The 17,541-nt window shown below is 40.6% G+C and overlaps 1 protein-coding gene across 2 annotated transcripts in view; it reads left to right on the top strand.

Moving 5' to 3' along the window:
- arhgef7a (Rho guanine nucleotide exchange factor (GEF) 7a) overlaps positions 1-17,541 on the top strand; it is a 28,171-nt gene that overhangs the window by 5,710 nt on the left and 4,920 nt on the right. Inside the window, exons 3-19 of one of the 2 annotated variants that reach the window (XM_079665312.1) lie at positions 3,663-3,747; positions 3,881-4,014; positions 4,993-5,194; positions 6,048-6,148; positions 7,502-7,596; positions 7,765-7,860; positions 8,315-8,437; positions 9,171-9,309; positions 9,388-9,447; positions 9,542-9,688; positions 10,975-11,061; positions 11,183-11,261; positions 12,249-12,388; positions 14,387-14,608; positions 14,708-14,801; positions 15,322-15,411; positions 15,787-16,224. In XM_079665312.1, the coding sequence (XP_079521438.1) occupies positions 3,663-3,747; positions 3,881-4,014; positions 4,993-5,194; positions 6,048-6,148; positions 7,502-7,596; positions 7,765-7,860; positions 8,315-8,437; positions 9,171-9,309; positions 9,388-9,447; positions 9,542-9,688; positions 10,975-11,061; positions 11,183-11,261; positions 12,249-12,388; positions 14,387-14,608; positions 14,708-14,801; positions 15,322-15,411; positions 15,787-15,995 (2,103 nt within the window). In that variant the 3' untranslated portion in view covers positions 15,996-16,224. Of the gene's footprint in view, positions 1-3,662; positions 3,748-3,880; positions 4,015-4,992; positions 5,195-6,047; positions 6,149-7,501; positions 7,597-7,764; positions 7,861-8,314; positions 8,438-9,170; positions 9,310-9,387; positions 9,448-9,541; positions 9,689-10,974; positions 11,062-11,182; positions 11,262-12,248; positions 12,389-14,386; positions 14,609-14,707; positions 14,802-15,321; positions 15,412-15,786; positions 16,225-17,541 lie in introns of those variants that run through there. The other variant, XM_079665311.1, reaches the window with a different exon arrangement.

Here is a 17,541-nt window from a genome sequence, read left to right as displayed (position 1 = left end):
TCCTGCTAAATTGAAATCAACGTATTTGATTAGAAATCTCATTATATTCTTCACATCACCTAGCCTTTGTCTAGTGAGGATGTTTAAACAGGACTGATGTATTTCAGATCTAATTTAGATACCACGTGCAGTTTTGACATTCAAGACCATGTCTGACACTTGGGCAGCTGCTGCTGCTACCGACCTTTCACCTCTAATGGCTTTGACCACAGGAAGTGATCATTAGTTCCCATGACCCACTGCGCTGCTCCCTCAGGAATAGTAACCTTACCATGAGTCCGCCCTAAGAATAATCACAGATCCATCTCTCTCGACTAATGGGCGACTTTGAATCCATTGACATCAAACATTAATCAAGAAAAAGCTGTTGAAAGGTTTGGCTCTGCAGTAATATTATAATGCTGTTAAAGGATTTGAGCACTGACACATTTATTGAGTTTAAGGTAAAACGAGGTGCTCAAAACCTTTTGAGGCCATGACATCTTCCATTGTGTTGCTTATACTTTTTCCTACCAATACTTTCGACCCTCATTTTTGTTTGTCTTATTTATATCATAGAAAAACAGCAAATCCTAACACCTGAGCGGTAAAATCAGATAATATAACAACTGATTGCTACGATAAACCAAAGTTGTCCCTGATTAACTGATTTGCATTTGTCTCAGTCACATTTATAAAGTAGAGTTTCTTCACCACAAAAACATTTAACTTGTATAAAATCATATTCATTTTTGTTTGCAATTCATTTGACATCAGCAGAAGGTCTGTATGGGAGGTGTTCTCATCAGAGCTACACTTATTATAAGGTCGACTACATTTCAATTTAATAAATTCCCAAATATTCAGGCAGTTGTGCTTGAATCTTAATTTCTTGCCTGTCTGTGGAGTTTTTGTCTTCAGGGACTGAAACACATGATCAGTGGATTGAGGTCAGCTGACTTAACCACCAAAGAATATCCCTCTGTTCGGCCCTAAATTAGGGTTGCTTGGCTGCCTTGTTTGTGTATCAAGGATCATTTTCCTGTAGCTTTCTCCTAAAATTGTGACAATTAGTCCATACAGTGTATTTTTTTATTATGAGCATTACGTTGCAAAAATGAGAAATTCCTACAATGTGTTGAATCATATTACAATTGCAATATCAATCATAAAATTGCAATTAGTTATTTTTTTCCAAATGCTGCAGCCCTACATGTAGCCCTGTCCCATTAACAGCAGTACAGGGAGCAGAGTGTGTAATACCTGTGCAGGTAAACAATCATTTCCTCACCCTGTCAGTGAGGGAGCAGTTCAGAGCGTTGTTGCAGCTTGCTGACTCACAGAGGGGTGTTACACTTACGTCTCAGCCTGCTCTGAGCAATCATTACCTGACTGGTGATGAAGCGTAGTGGACATGCTGCTACTTGTCATGTTCATTATTACTTTTCATGAATGTTTGATTACCTTCGTTATATTTCACTGTGACGACTATGAAAATCAAACGGAGGCTCTCCTAAAATGACTTTTAAAATGAAAGTGAACCACTTTTTTGCAGATATTGTGGAGAAAAAGTACAAATACTGAATGCTCATTCTAGTGTCAGACCTAGTAAAATTATTAGAGAGCGTGCTTTCACATGAATGCTCCTCAAGGACAGGGACTCTTCCAGAAGCTTGCCTTATACACACACACACACACACACACACACACACACACACACACACACACACACACACACACATCTTTTTTTTTTACAATGCGCAAATGCATCATTCACACAGACCCTGAAGACATATCTGCACTCAGAGCGGAAGATGAGAGAGACTCGTATCACAGTCATTCAACCTCAGTACAAGTGAAGCGAGACTAACTAATCACATGAAGCCGTTACACAGGAAGAGCGAGGACAACAGTTATCAACAGAGATACAATCCCTGCCATTCATAGTAAGCGAGGGTCACACTGACTCAGACTGTGGGCACATTTTTAATGCAGTTAAACGAGAAGGCTGGCTTTTTTTCTACATTTCTATTGCTGTCGACAAATCCCACAAAAACAGCCATTAGCAAAGCATTTGTCATTTTCTTTCAATACTCCCTGACTTCATGAACTCGTAATGACACGTTTCTGACTTGCAGCGTTGACTTCAAAGTTGTGGTTTACTCTTACGGTGCGTTCCAATACCTAGCGCTGTACTATTTAGTACAACAGAAAAGATTGCATGTCTCAATAGGTGGTGTGTCAAATGCAAAATGCAAAAGATATCAGGATCTCACACGGCATCCAGGCGCATTTTGCCGTGTTCAAGTATTTTAGGCTTTTCTGACCCACAATCCTCTTTGCAGCAGAAGATATGTCACATCGCCTAATCTGCAGAGAAAGCACAGAAAGAGGACAGCCTAATGACAGCTTATGATAAAGTAGTATTTTAAGGGCAGCTGCAGTGTGTACTAAAAGTAAAAAGTATACGATTTGGTACACTTGTGCCTGGATTACATTCACTTCAATGCTGAAGACACGTATCTTGCCCAAGGACACAATGAGATGCTGGCTGTTGGGATCCTGACCCACTGACCCTTCTATTAGTGTATCAGTTTATTAAAGGGCCCTTATATGCTCTTTTTCAGTTCCATATTTGTATTTTGTAACTTTACTGGGACATGTCTCCATGCTTTAATGTTCAAAAAGCTCTTTATTTCCCTCATACTGCCTGTGCTGCAGCACCTCTTTTCACCCTCTGTCTGAAACCAGACCCCAGTCTGCTCTGATTGGTTCGCTGGCCGACTGTTGTGATTGGTTTAGAGATGTCCTGCCCCTCAGCCTTTCACATACAATGTGTTGGAGAACTAGCCAAAAGAAGTGCAAGTGTTACATCGTGATGTCATCATATTAGAGAAGTAAAGAAAGGAGTCCAATGGATGTTTTTTAGACAGGGGGGGAGTGTGGGAGAGAAACTACCCCTGGAGAGAACTTTAGGATTTTAACCTTTGCAGAACATTTAAATGATGGCATGCATAAATATATAACCCACTACAGGAAAGGGAAAACTCTGAACAAATTCCCGTCCGCCCTTGGGCCTTATTGTTGGGAAATATGACGTGAATATAAATACAGTTTATGAATTGTCAGTCGTATAAATTCATTGTTGGTTTTGGTGTTTTTTAGTATCTGGTACGAAGGGAACTCAGCGTCTCTCAGTGTCTTTGTAAATCACATAACTCAACCAGTATGTTAGAAAGCTGTAAATAGTGTCTGACTGTAGCTGCTGCAGATCTATCTGTTTGCTGAGCTTGTGTGTTTTGCCCACTACTAACTGTCAAGGATAACAAGAGTTATCGATTCACGGCTCAGTGCTGGCAGTGTGGCCGGGTGATGACACAGACCTACTGTGCTCCAGTTAGCGATTAGCTTTAAAGGAAATGCTCTTGCTGGCTCCTGTTCCTTGAATCAGAATCAGATTGCCAAGTAGGTTACACAGCCAAGGAATATGCTTTGATTTATAAAGTGCTTACATTAAGACAGTAAGAGGAATTAAGTTGTCAGAAAAAGACTAAAAATAGAGCTTATCAGTGAACAAAATACTTTAATTGAAGTGGAGAGCTGTGCAGATGTTAGGTGGCATTGAAGATAAATGTTCTTAATATTTTTAGAGGGATAACATCTGTGTTTTCTCTGATCCCCAGCCGTTCGAGGCCAGCGACCTGCTGCTGGGTCTGAACTTCTCAAAGGTGCTGACCAGTCTGGTTTCCCTGAATAAAGTCACTGCAGGTGAGTCAAAATAAGTGCCGTGTGTGGGAGTTTTTATGAAAGACAGGCCAGAGTAGTGATGACGAGTGTGTGGGTGATGACTATAATACCAAGTCTGGTGTATTTCTATATATTCTGCCCTCTCTCTCTGCAGATATCGGCGTGGGCAGTGACTCGGTGTGCGCCCGGCACTCTTCAGCTCATCGCATCAAGTCGTTCGACTCGCTCTCCTCTCAGGCTTCACTGGCCCGATCCTCCAAGCTGCTGCAGAACCAGTTTCGCAGTCTGGTAAGGTCAAGACTCACTTACGCCACAGTTAAGGAAACATCATCAATTGGTCATACAGTCTCTATGTTATTTGTTAAACTACAGATAAACACGAATAACTAAATTAGTATCGTCAGTTTGGTTTCTGTCGTCTGCATCCTTGATAATAGCTGACATCGCTGTGCTGGGAAACCTCTCGCACATTTCCAGCGCAATATCTCACCATCTTGTTTTACCTGTTACCTTTAGTCTTATGGGCAATGCAGTCGTATTCAGTAAAAACATAGATTCAACGCTTCATTCATTTTCAATGTAATAATAATAATAATACATTTTATTTGGGGGGCGCCTTTCATAGCACCCAAGGACACCTTACAGGGCATAGGGGCAAAATAGGGAACAATTAAAACAGTGGATCTAGTGAAATATCAGCCGGGGTAAAACAAGACAAAAACAACAGGAAATGGACTACAGAAGGACACAGAAGGACACAGAAGGACACGAAAGGACACAGAAGGACACAGGGTACAGTTTATAAAGAAAATGTCAGTTTGAACAGGTGAGTTTTGAGTTGGGTTTTGAATGATGGAATCAGACTGTCGGATATGCAGTGGCAGGGAGCAGCTGAAAGCTCGAGCACCCATGTTGCTGAGGCGAGAGCTTGGGACGGTGAGAAGTCCTAAGGATGAAGAGCGGAGGGATGTAGGATGCAAAGGGCTGTAGACACTGAAATCCCCTTGAGAATAGTGCTTGATTTGATCTTGTACATATATAACCTGCAGGCCAAAACTGAATTCACAGTGGAATTATACTTGGAAGGATTTGTTTGCAATATGGGGAAATATTTAGGGAGGGATATAATGAGTTTGATGAGCAATGAGTGTTGCACCATTTCTTTGTTTGTTGATGAATCAGATGACAACCGATGAATGTCGTTGCTTTTTCCACTAACTTTGATGTTTATGCTGCTCACTTCCTTTTTCTGCCCTCGTTCTTCAGGACATGTCGGAAAACAGCGGACAGCAGCTGCTGGTGAAAGCGCGTTTCAGCTTTGCGCAGAACAATGAGGATGAGCTCTCCTTTAGTAAGGGTGACCTCATCAGCGTGATGCGTCAGGAGGACGGCGGCTGGTGGGAGGGGATGGTCAACGGCCGGTCGGGATGGTTTCCTAGCAACTATGTCCGTGAGGTCAAAGGCTCCGGTAGGTTTGAGGAACTTGGAGGGAGCTTTGGGATTTTAGCCTTTGCAGACCATTTACAAGGGAAAACCCCACAAGCATAATAGGGCCTCTTTAAAACAGCAGTGTGGTGACTCAGAATATTTTGTTTCAATAAGCACTTCAATAATATTCACTTCAATATATGATTCAAACTAGATCTTCCTCCTCTGCATGTGTCTGAGAACGAGCACAGAGCAGCTTCGACGATTAAATCATTTAAAAAACAGACGCTGTTACAGTTTCCTCTGACAAAAACTGACAAACAGTCAAGCACAGTTTCCATCTGGCCTCCTGACAATAACACGGCCACACATCTGTTGCTTCTCCAGGCCCGCTGGGGTCTGTTGTTTTTTTTACTTGAAAAACAAGTCGATGTGGCATGTGCCAAGCATGCTGCTCCTCTGACATCAGTTCATTTGCTTCACCTCTTATCTAAAGAGACAACAAGAGGAATATGACTGAAAACAGTATTACAGTTTTAAGTAGGACGTTTTTTGTATCATGTTTAGTCTCATCCTGTTACATTTCTATCAAGTTTTAGTTGACCAAAAGTCTAAACATTTTAGTCTCGTCTTTTGACAATGTACCCTCTTTCTGAGTAAGTACATTTTAGGCTCATCTTTTTTCGGCAACAATATTGCATATTGATATCTTCCATGTTGGTGCTATCTTTGAAAAACATTTAGTTCAAGATAGGTAGATACGACCAAAATACTGCCCACTGGTCAACAATTTATTTTTAGATTGCTCAAGATTAGTGTCCATTGAATATTTGTATGTCTCATTCAAAATAATATAAGTTAGAAGTATCTATATTCATGTGTTTTCTCTCTAGCTCCGGACAAACAAGACAAGGTGTCCCCAAAGTCTGGCACCATGAAGAGTCCTCCTAAAGGCTTTGACACCTCCGCCATCAGCAAGACGTACTATAACCTGGTGAGGACGCAACTCAACACTTATTTTAATAAGTCTTTTCCCATTGTTTTGCTTTATTAATTTACACCCCTATCTCTCCTTTCTCCACTGACATCATGTTAACATGTAAGGATTTAAAGCTTAAAATTATGCTTTGTTTTTTTAGTAGTACCAGGATCAAATCTAGCTGGCCTCTTCAACTACAGCTCTCTTCAAGAAACTCACTGACATACTTTAAAACCTCTTAATGTTTAAAACGCTCTGAGACCACCAGTGGAAGTGGATCTGCAGCTGAGGGCAGGTGTGGTTTGCAGAACTGTCATCACAGTTGCATACGCAAAGTGAATTCACACACGCGCACACACACACACACACACACACACACACACACACACACACACACACACACACACACACACACACACACACACACACACACACACACACACACACACACACACACACACACACACACACACACACACACACACACACGAGAACACAGTGCAGTATGCATTTCGTAGATTTCAGCTCTTGTAGCAATCTGCTTTCAAACCTGTGGGATGATAACTGTTTTTTTTTTTTAGATGTATTTCTGTGATGAAAGACCCTGAAATGAAAGTGCTATTAAACGCACTGTTTTGGGTCTCAAGGAAGCTAACAATTGACTATTAGTGATGAACAGATCCTTTTCCACCCTTCATATGAACGTAGCCTCCATGGTAGCCCTCGTGTTTCACGGTCAACACTGGAATTAATAAAATAATGTAGTGAAAACTGATCAGTTACCTTCTAAAAAGTGTATTGTGAAGGACCCTGTGTTTTTCACTTCATAATATATCGACGCTAATGTAGGGCTGCTCGATTATGGCAAAAATTATAATCTCGATTATTTGGGTCAATAATTGTAATTGCGATTATTCATTGACTTTGAAAACATCCATTTATTGGATAAAAAATGTTTGAACAGTATATTTTTAACAGTTGATTACCCTGAACTTTAAGTATAATTCAACTGAAAAAAAAAAAAAAAGTAATAATAATAATACAAAAATAATCGTTTTATTTCGATTATGTTGTTTTCGTAATCGTTGCAAGCCATAATCGGAATCGCGATTTAAAATATGATTAATTTAGCGCCCCTACGCTAATGCACATCATATACATATCTTGCAAACTCTTTAGGTGTTTAAATAGAGTAATACAAACATCTTTGCTACATTATAAAAATGGTGTGTTATGTTATCTTTGAATGTTTAACTCAGTAGCCCTGAAACTGACAGTGGTCTTAAGAATATAGCTCTTTCTCCAATTGTGTTCCAAGTCAAGAATACTTTTAAATTGAAGCTGTTTTCTTGTCTGTTTCTATTGTAGGTGTTGCAGAACATTTTAGAAACAGAGACAGACTATTCCAAGGATCTTCAGAGCCTCCTGACCAACTACCTACGACCTCTTCAGAGCAGCGACAAGTACGAATAATTCAAACACAAAGCTAACTGAAACCACACCTGGTCCTTTTACCATGATTGTCGAACATCTTGTACATCAACAAGTCTTGGATCATTACTTGACGTTCTTCCGCCCGTCACTGAATATAAAGTCACCATTTTGCTTCCCCCCCCATCGTCTTCCTGCAGACTGAGCAGCTCCGACGTGGCTCTGATTCTGGGGAACCTGGAGGAGATCAGCACCTTCCAGCAGATGCTCGTCCAATCGCTAGAGGAGCGCACCAAGTTAGTCCCTCCCCCCCTGCACACACTGCCCCACTGCAGCAGCATCTGCACTATTTCATAATAAGCAGAGGGACATCTAGTGTCGGGCCAGCTGTACTGCGCCGATGTTGGATTAAACCATAGACTAGAATTTGTCTTATTTTTGGCCACAGTATTTGCCTACAGCTCACTAAAAAATGGTGAGTATTATTATTCCTTCCCGACGCCACACTGCTTCTAAATGGGCGAATGTCATGTTTAGGTTTTTGTACATTATACATTACTCTAATATATTATAGTGTATAGTCTAGAACTGCTCTACATGAAAAGTGTTATGAGACCGTTTCTGTTATCATTTGGCATTAGATACAATTGGATAACTTGAAAAATCCTTATACTTCTGTTCCATTTTTTCTTGTGTGTGTGAGTTTTTAAAGAAGTTGTTAATAAAATAGTGATGTTTTCTTTTCTTCAGGCTTCCAGAGAGCCAGCAGAGGGTGGGGGGTTTCTTCCTGAACCTCATGCCGCAGATGAAGGCCCTTTATGTCGGTTACTGCTCCAACCATCCGTGTGCGGTCAATCTGCTCACCCAGCACAGGTACGTTTAAACATTAACTACATTTAGTTTCATTTAAAGCTTTTCAACCTGTTTCTACGCAGCGGAGAATACATTATCATGTTATGTAACGCAAGGAAACGGATGTTTACAACAGCCAGTATTAGGAAATTGAAGAAAAAGACTTGTATGTTGGGTTTTGTGGAGTTTATTATTAATTCACAGTCGTATATATGATTGTTTGTTCTATTGTGGCTTGTCACTACGAACACAAAATGCATACTCTGCAGTCAGCATTATTTCATCATCATAATAACATGATTGAATCCAGCTTAAGCAGAAAGAATGAAAGAAACATCTTTCTGCAGGTTAGAGCAAGTTACAGTGATCACAGCGTGGTAACATGCAAAAGAGAAACGTTTAGCTAAAATATAAATCAAATAAAAAAATACCCAGAGTGCTTAAAAAGATTTATCACATTAAGAGTCCCAACTTGAAAAGGATCCTGAGACGCTAAGAAACAGGCACATACTGTAATAGACCTGATCTTAAATATGGTTGGTTAACCCACACAACAAAACAAAAAGAGATCTCTGGTATTTGTGTGATGGTACTCTAGCTAAGAAGTAGCTGCGTTAAAAAAGAGGAACAAATCACGTTGTATTTTCCCCCTTGCTTGCGCTGATGGTTGTCTGAACACATCATTTGTGGAGCCATGAAGGTAATAAAGGTCACGTAATAAGTTAAATGAATAATTGATCTTGTCTCCTCGCAGTGACGTGTTGGGGGAGTTTATGGAGGGGCGAGGTGCCTCCACACCCGGGATCCTCACCCTGACCACCGGCCTCAGTAAACCCTTCATGAGACTCGCCAAATACCCAAACCTACTCAAAGAGCTGGAGAGGCACATGGAGGTGTGTATCTAAGCATCTGTGTGTGCTTCTGTTGATATGTGTGTTTATTTTACACAACCATGTTCTTTCTCTTTCCAGGAGAGTCATCCTGACCGGCCAGACATTCAGAAGTGCATGGCCTCTTTCAAGAATCTCTCTGTAAGATGATCTCACTTCCTCTAATCATTCTTAATATGATATTAAATGTAATAATAGCCGGTCGTTAAGCAGCTGTCTGTTTCCGTTGTGTCAGGCTCAGTGCCAGGAGGTGAGGAAGCGTAAGGAGCTGGAGCTGCAGATCCTCACCGAGGCCATCCGGCTGTGGGAGGGGGACGACATCAAGACCCTGGGCTCCGTCCTCTACATGAGCCAGGTGTTGGTGCAGAGTCCCGGCTCAGAGGTACCAGCACCATCCACATCCTCCACATACTCACTGTGCTACAAACTGCTTCATATATTGCTACAAATGACTAGCGTTGCTCTCCATAAGTCAACCAAGATATATTTTCCTTTTTGAGTAACTAATGAGCACATCTCTGGTCAAAGACTAAACTAAAGTGTCGCTTATTTATGATTCTTTGTGGAGAAACTAGGTTTTACCGATTTGTCGATGAAAATAACGAATCAATTATTCTCCAAATCGTGTGAGTTTTAGTCATACAAGAATTTCTTTACTGCAGGACAGCCCTACATAGTAGTGTACATAATACCGTTTTTTCCAATGATATATTTTATTGACATCTTTTGCAGTTAGTGCTTGCATGTTGGAAATGAGATAATTAATTCAGTAAACTGTTTGAGAGTTTGTTGATACTAAAATGAAGTAAAAAAAACATTAGTTATAATCCAAAAACAAAGTATAATGCATAACCGTTTGACACCCTGTGGTTTTCTGTGTTTGTTATTGTAAATAAATATTATATTAAATGAGAACTTTTTGAAATATGAGCCTGATAATGACTTGACACCAACAGCTGATATCTTTTAATGTGATTGTGGATCTTTGAACTGCACTAGCTTCTGGTCTTATGTATCTCCTCCTTATTTCCTCTGAATTAGATTATTATCGGATAGGATAATAACTTAGTAATTAACAACGACTGAAAGCAGAAGTCCAGGGCAAATAATTACTAGTTTCTTCAGTGCGCATGTCACAAAACGAGATGCATTGTGGGACATGTAGTTTATGGGCAACCTGCTTCTGTAAAGTGGCATGTAACCGTATAATAAACTTATTTTATTCTTTGCAAGCTCTTGCGGGGCCACATCAAATGAAGTCGCGGGCCGGATTTGGCCCCCGGGCCTTGAGTTTGACACCCCTGGATTAGTGCATCAGTGTTTCTTAGGGTCAAAAACACTAAATTCACAACTTTAAAAAAAACCGTTTAGTTTATTTAATAAAAGAGCACATGTTCAATGTGACAGTATATATATATTAGTTGCAATTTGTTTCCAAATTAAAAAAAAAGAATAAAAAAATATATATATATTATTTTTTTTATTTTTTTTCGAACACCTTGAATTTCAGGGGGGGCGCGGGGCTCCGTTGGCGGGGCGCAGCGCCCCTCCAAGATAATGGTAGGGGAAACACTGTGTATAATAAAGTATTTATACAAACAGGACAATATACCTAATTATTATCTTGCATTCACACTTTCCTTTCCCCCTCTGTTTCTCTTACTTCAGGAGAAGAGTGAGCGTTACCTCATGCTCTTCCCTCACGTCCTCCTCATGTTGTCTGCCAGTCCCAGGATGAGCGGCTTCATATTCCAGGTCAGTAATCAACATTTCCTCAGTGTTTAGTCTTTTAAGTTTTCCCTGCAGTGTTTAAACTTTTAGTGGTTGAAAATGAACTTCTCTGTCTTAATTCTGATGTGTGGATTTCTCCGTGCAGGGAAAACTGCCCCTGGCCAGCATGACAGTGACCAAACTAGAAGACTGCGAAGCCCATAAAAACGCATTTGAGCTCAACGGTAAGGCTACATGAGCATATGAATCACTAACCTTTATCTATATACTACAAAGTGTGTCTCAAAGGCAGCAAGTTAAAAACAGACAAGTCCTAAATCATCATAATACGATGAAAACAGAACAGAAAATAGGAACAGACTTTTTATATTAGGTTAAAACACAAGTTTAATCAGGAAAGGCTTTCCCATAGAAAAACATTTTAAGAAGGGACTTCACGGAGATTAATTAGTGGGGCAGATCGTTCCAGATCCTGCGGGCGCTGACTGCAAATGGTCTCTCCTTTTCTAGTTTTCAGCCTCTGAAATAGAAAAAAGGATCTTGAAAACACACATGGTAGTAGGAAGTCAGAGCTAAAGCTGGGAGAGAGGACATTAAGAGCCTTTAAAAGAATAATTAAAATCTATCAAAAAACATACTTCTGTACACTCTGGAGTCAGATTATTGTAGGAAGGCTGTTGCAGTAATACAGGCATGATGAGATTAAAGCGTGTCAAATAGTTCCAGTATCTTTAAATTGGCCCACAGAGAGGGGAATTCATATTCTTACATCAAACGGACAGTGAAGATAAAAAAGCAGATACAATAGGTTGGCTTACACATTACATAATGAGGCAAGCGCACATTAAAACATCAAATAAGAACACATCCATGGTAAAAAAAACACTAAATAAAAATAGGAATGAATAGGAGCCATCTAAAGTCATGTGAGCACATAGAGTCACTGGCATTAGGATGATAAACACATGATGTGCACTAGCTTCCTAGTGTGCCACAACAACAACAATTACTGTCAAACCAGACTCCAATATGCCTTGCAACAGACTTGATATGATCTTAAAGATAACCATTACATAACTTAATTTGTTTTCCAATGACAAGGATCTCTGTTTAGTTTGAGTACAGCTGAAGACATCATCTTGACAAATGCTGAGGGAAATTCATTTATCCTGAATGCTTTTATAATGTACTGACTCCCTCCCTCTCTGCAGGCACGATGTTTGAGCGTCTGCAGGTGGTGTGCACCAACCAGCAGGACCTGCAGGACTGGGTGGAGCACCTGAGAGGGCAGATCAAGCACACCGCGGCCACCGGGCCCAGCCACAAACCCCTCACAAATCCCTGCCACACGGTCAGGAGATGATCCTTATAAACCCTCATACAGATGGTTTCTGGTTTTTATCCCCAGTGTGCATGTTGATCTGCCATTAATGCCTGGGTCACATCATCATCTAAAAGTACTGCACAGCCCTGTGTTAAGTGGCTCTCTCGAGAAGGGCTGCAATATACAATTGAATGCAAATACATCATTAACAGCATTCAGTGTTATCCTTTGAACCAACCAACAAACAAACAATAATCATCATTTTTATTTACAATAATATATTTATATGCTGGTGGTTGCATATTGGAAAGAGGTAAATGTTATCATTTAAATCTGCAGGGTTTCTATTAATGGAAATGTAATGGTGTTACATGGTGTTGCATGCAATACGAGGCTTTCCTGTAGAGGTACTTTTGGCATTTTCAAATGGTAATAGACGATTGTTTTTTTTAAATGTATTTAGGCTTAGTCCTTTAATACAGGGGTTCCCAAACTTTTCAGCCCGCGACCTCCAAAATAACAGTCACCCCCAGTCAACGGGGGACGGGGGGTGCTGGTGAATTAATTTCAGTTTTCCGCACTCTCGCGGGAGTGTCATTATTGTCTCACTAGTCCGCCCCTGAAAATGTCTATGCAAACGTTATTATTAATAATAATTGTAAAAAAAAAATTATAAAAAAAATTAATCAATTTTTTTTTTTTAATTTTCCATTTTTATTTTGTAATCATCTCGAAACCCCCACTCGGGGTGTCGCGACCCCCACTTTGGGAACCCATGCTTTAATAGATGATATTAGAACATATCCGGTTTCCTTTACTTTATTTATTTTAATTATATTTTAGTGTATGTGTAACCGGTTTCGTTAAGCGGTCTCTGCGTTGTGTTTTGCGTTGTTCATGGATGACCCGAGCCAGCATACAGTTTTGACGATCCCCGTTTTATTACTGAGAATCTGACAACAGATATAATGATCAGTTTTACATTAGGTTTCCCTCACAGTGACTCCTCTCACGTGGACCGTTTACAAAAAGGGAAGAGGAAACGTGAGGGACACAACATATAGGGGGGGAAAGTCCTCACATCAATAATCTCCTGAGCACAGCGACCACACTTCAGAGGTTCCGCCCACTGATCTCCGACCTTTTCAGATATTGAACATTCAATAAAATGAAGAACACAGAATGACTTAATATAAAACACAGAATGTGTGTGATTATACAAAATGATTTACAAATAAACCCCACTGCATATTTACAATTGTTACATCTGTGAACATTCCAGTTAATTGAGTCTAGCCGAAATATCCCCTCAGTTCTTTCTTCAAAACCCTTTAGCCGTCCGTCTTTATTAACTTTAACTTGAGATAAAGAGATTTGTCTAACCTTTTATTTTTTTTAACTACATATAAGTCTTGCCTTTATATTCATCAAAGATACTGCACGTTGATAAAGTCACAGTAAGCGTTCAATCGCATCAAAGCTGTCTCGTCATCTTCTCATCATGATCATGGAAAAAAAGATTGTTGATGAACACATTTAGTCATATTTTTAGTTCGTAAATAAATACTGGAGTAGACTTGGAGGCAGAACAGACACGCATATACCCCATCTGTCCTGGGATACATCTCGGTTCCCCCTGGAGGTGCTGCAGGGATGAACTGGGGAATATGACATCTGGGCTACCGAGGGCTGCTTTTCCCAAAAGAACCCCAATGTTCATGAACATTTTAGGGAACAGTGGGTTCGTCAATGTTTTCCACACTGTCGCTATATTTGAAATGCACCTCTTGGTATTTTTCTGCCACTGTCAACCAGAGTTTCTACCTGAAAAGTTTATACTAGACAAAACATTGAGTGATTCATCTACTTGTTGTTAATTAAAAACATCGTTATGTCCACTTGGGAAAAATGTTTCTGCCACGGGTTAAATATACTGTAGGAAAGTAAAGCGATGAACCAGTAACAAACGGGGAAATCAAGCAGAATTGTCTCTTTTGTGATTTCTGTTTTTGTTTGGTTCCTCAGCTCCCGTCTCACCCTCTCACCCCGTCCCGGCATGCTGAAGGGAGGGGCATGACGGTAGCTCCCACCTACCACACCCTGCCTCACCCCTCCTCCCATGGCTCATCTCACAGCACCATGATGTGGGGCCCACTGGAGCAGCCCAACACCCCCAAACCCTGGAGCCTGAGCTGTCTGCGACCCGCACCCCCTCTACGCCCCTCTGCAGCCCTCTGCTACAAGGAGGTGAGAGACTGGGTTTTTATGTTGTCAAGACTTCTTTATATGTTTTTAAGTACGCTGATTTCATAATTGATTTTATACCACCTTTTTTTCTTTTTTCAGGATCTTAGTAAAAGTCCTAAGAGTGTGAAGAAACTGCTTCCCAAGCGCAAACCTGAGAGGAAACAGTCTGAGGAGGAATTTGCCTTGAGGAAGAGTAAGTTTAAAATCGTTCCTATTTATGTTAAAACAAAGATACGATATGTCATTTTCTCTTGCTTTACTTTGAATATCAAGGCAATAGTTTGACATTTTGTGAAATGGCGTGTTCCCTTTTTTACGAGAGAGAAGTTAGATTAAATAACACGTCATATCTGTCCGTTAAGTAGGATATACACTCTGGAGACATTCTATCTTAGTTTAGGAAATCATATCACACATGTCCTTTACATTGGCTTAGGAAATAGCGATCATGTTACTGGAATTCAAAAGAAAACCTCATACTGCCACTTAAAAAACAAGATGTAATGTGTTTGTTAGTGGGCTTACGAGATGCTTAGAGGTGCATCCATATTCTCATATCACTCAGGAAAAAAGTAAATAAGTATACCTCCCACATTTTCAAACTATTCTTTAAAAGTTTTCATTTCTTTTGTGTTTTAAGTAGGAGTAAAACAGTTACCATAGAACTGATAGACATGAGAATTTAAATGAATGATCTCCTTTTTCTTTCTCAGGTACCGCTGCTCTGGAAGAAGACGCCCAGATCCTGAAAGTTATCGAGGCATACTGCACCAGCGCCAAAACCAGGCAGACTCTGAACTCCAGTAAGCCAACACCAAACGTAACATGCAGACGTTTCATACTGGAGCTTGCTCTCTGTGTTACTCGCCTGTATTCTGTAACTCAAAGCCTTTCTTTAACACTGGTGTTCTGAACTGATCTTTCTAACAGTATCTTCTCCTTCTGTCTGTCTCTCCTCCACTCCTCACATTTTTGGCATTGCTCTGTTCCTTCTTTTCCTCATCCATTTTGGTTTTACGTTCTCCCATCTTACATTTCTCATTGCTTCTTTTATGATTTACCATTTGTCGCGTGCTCCATTTGCTACCTCTTCCTCTGCACCGCCCCCTCGTTTTTTTTTTTTTTTCGCACCCCATTTCCTCCCTCGTCACCGCCAAACTTTACCCCGCCCCGAGCAGCCTGGCAGGGCACGGATCTGATGCACAACCACGTGCTGGCCGACGTGGACCGGTCCTGTATGGACTCTCCGGGCCGCCGTAGCAGCGTGTCGCGGCCAGAGTTTTCCTCTGACCTCTCGGAGGACTCTGACTATGACTCCGTCTGGACCACCCACAGTTACAGGATGGGCTCAGTGCCGCGCAAAAGCTGCATCTCTCACCAGAACTAAAGAACATACAGCACTGCCACGCTGTACCCGATGTAACGTACAGCGAGCTTACCTCTTTAACCTTCAATGTTTGAAAAGAAACTAGATTTTTTGTAATGTATCTATTTATTTTCTATTATATATATGTTATTTTTTGTTAACTTATTTGGTTTATTTATTATTTTACACTGAACAAAAAATATAAACGCAACACTTTTGTTTTTGCTCCCATTTTTCATGAGATGAACTCAAAGATCTAAAACATTTTCTATATACACAAAATAACCATTTCTCTCAAATATTGTTCACAAATCTGAAAAAATCTGTGATAGTGAGCACTTCTCCTTTGCCGAGATAATCCATCCCACCTCACAGGTGTGGCATATCAAGAGGCTGATTAGACAGCATGATTATTGCACAGGTGTGCCTTAGGCTGGCCACAATAAAAGGCCACTCTGAAACGTGCAGTTTTGCTTTATTGGGGGGGTCTGGGGGGGGTCCGAAAACCCTAGGGTTAAACCCTAACCCTAACATGTCACCCATTGAGCATGTTTGGGATGCTCTGGATCGGCGTATACGACAGCGTGTTCCAGTTCCTGCCAATATCCAGCAACTTGGCACAGCCATTGAAGAGGAGTGGACCAACATTCCACAGGCCACAATCAACAACCTGATCAACTCTATGCGAAGGAGACGTGTTGCACCGCGTGAGGCAAATGGTGGTCACACCAGATACTGACTGGTTTTCGGACCCCCCCAGACCCCCCCCCAATAAAGCAAAACTGCACGTTTCAGAGTGGCCTTTTATTGTGGCCCGCCTAAGGCACACCTGTGCAATAATCATGCTGTCTAATCAGCATCTTGATATGCCACACCTGTGAGGTGGGATGGATTATCTCGGCAAAGGAGAAGTGCTCACTATCACAGATATTTTCAGATTTGTGAACAATATTTGAGAGAAATGGTTATTTTGTGGAAATAGAAAATGTTTTAGATCTTTGAGTTCATCTCATGAAAAATGGGAGCAAAAACAAAAGTGTTGCGTTTATATTTTTGTTCAGTGTAGTTTGTTTTAAGATGTTTTAAGCATCTCCCTGTTGCCTTTGCCACTTTCCCTTTTATGTGCCTCCTCTCTTTGTGTAGTTGTCATGCAGTAAGTGTTTAGTAATTATTATTAATTTATCTTGAATGTGACCGCTCCCCTTGTTTGACCATAAATGTGGCAGACTCTCAGCAGGGAGTAGAGGGAGGGGAAAATAGGGGAGGGAAAACCAGGGGAGGGAGAGATGGGGACTGAGCTTTTCCTGTCTGATATTCAGATGTAATTCAGGAACGAGTGTATTCTATTGACCATGTACTACTTCCCTCCAGTATGTGTTTCTAGAGTATGTATGCTCAAACATAGCACAGATGTCATAAACACACGCACAGGTTTAGGCACACATGCCCCTGCTGCCGGATAATATAGCAGCATGCAAATGAAATATCCAAATTCTTCATGTTGTTTTCATCATTTCAATCTTTATTTATTTATTTTTGCTAAGCAGAATTACATTTTAACGTACAA

The sequence above is a fragment of the Notothenia rossii genome (assembly GCF_949606895.1).
Source record: "Notothenia rossii genome assembly, chromosome: 2".
NCBI classification, from domain to species: domain Eukaryota; kingdom Metazoa; phylum Chordata; class Actinopteri; order Perciformes; family Nototheniidae; genus Notothenia; species Notothenia rossii.
Note: the sequence above shows the minus strand (reverse complement) of the source record. Positions and strands in the feature narration are given on the sequence as shown.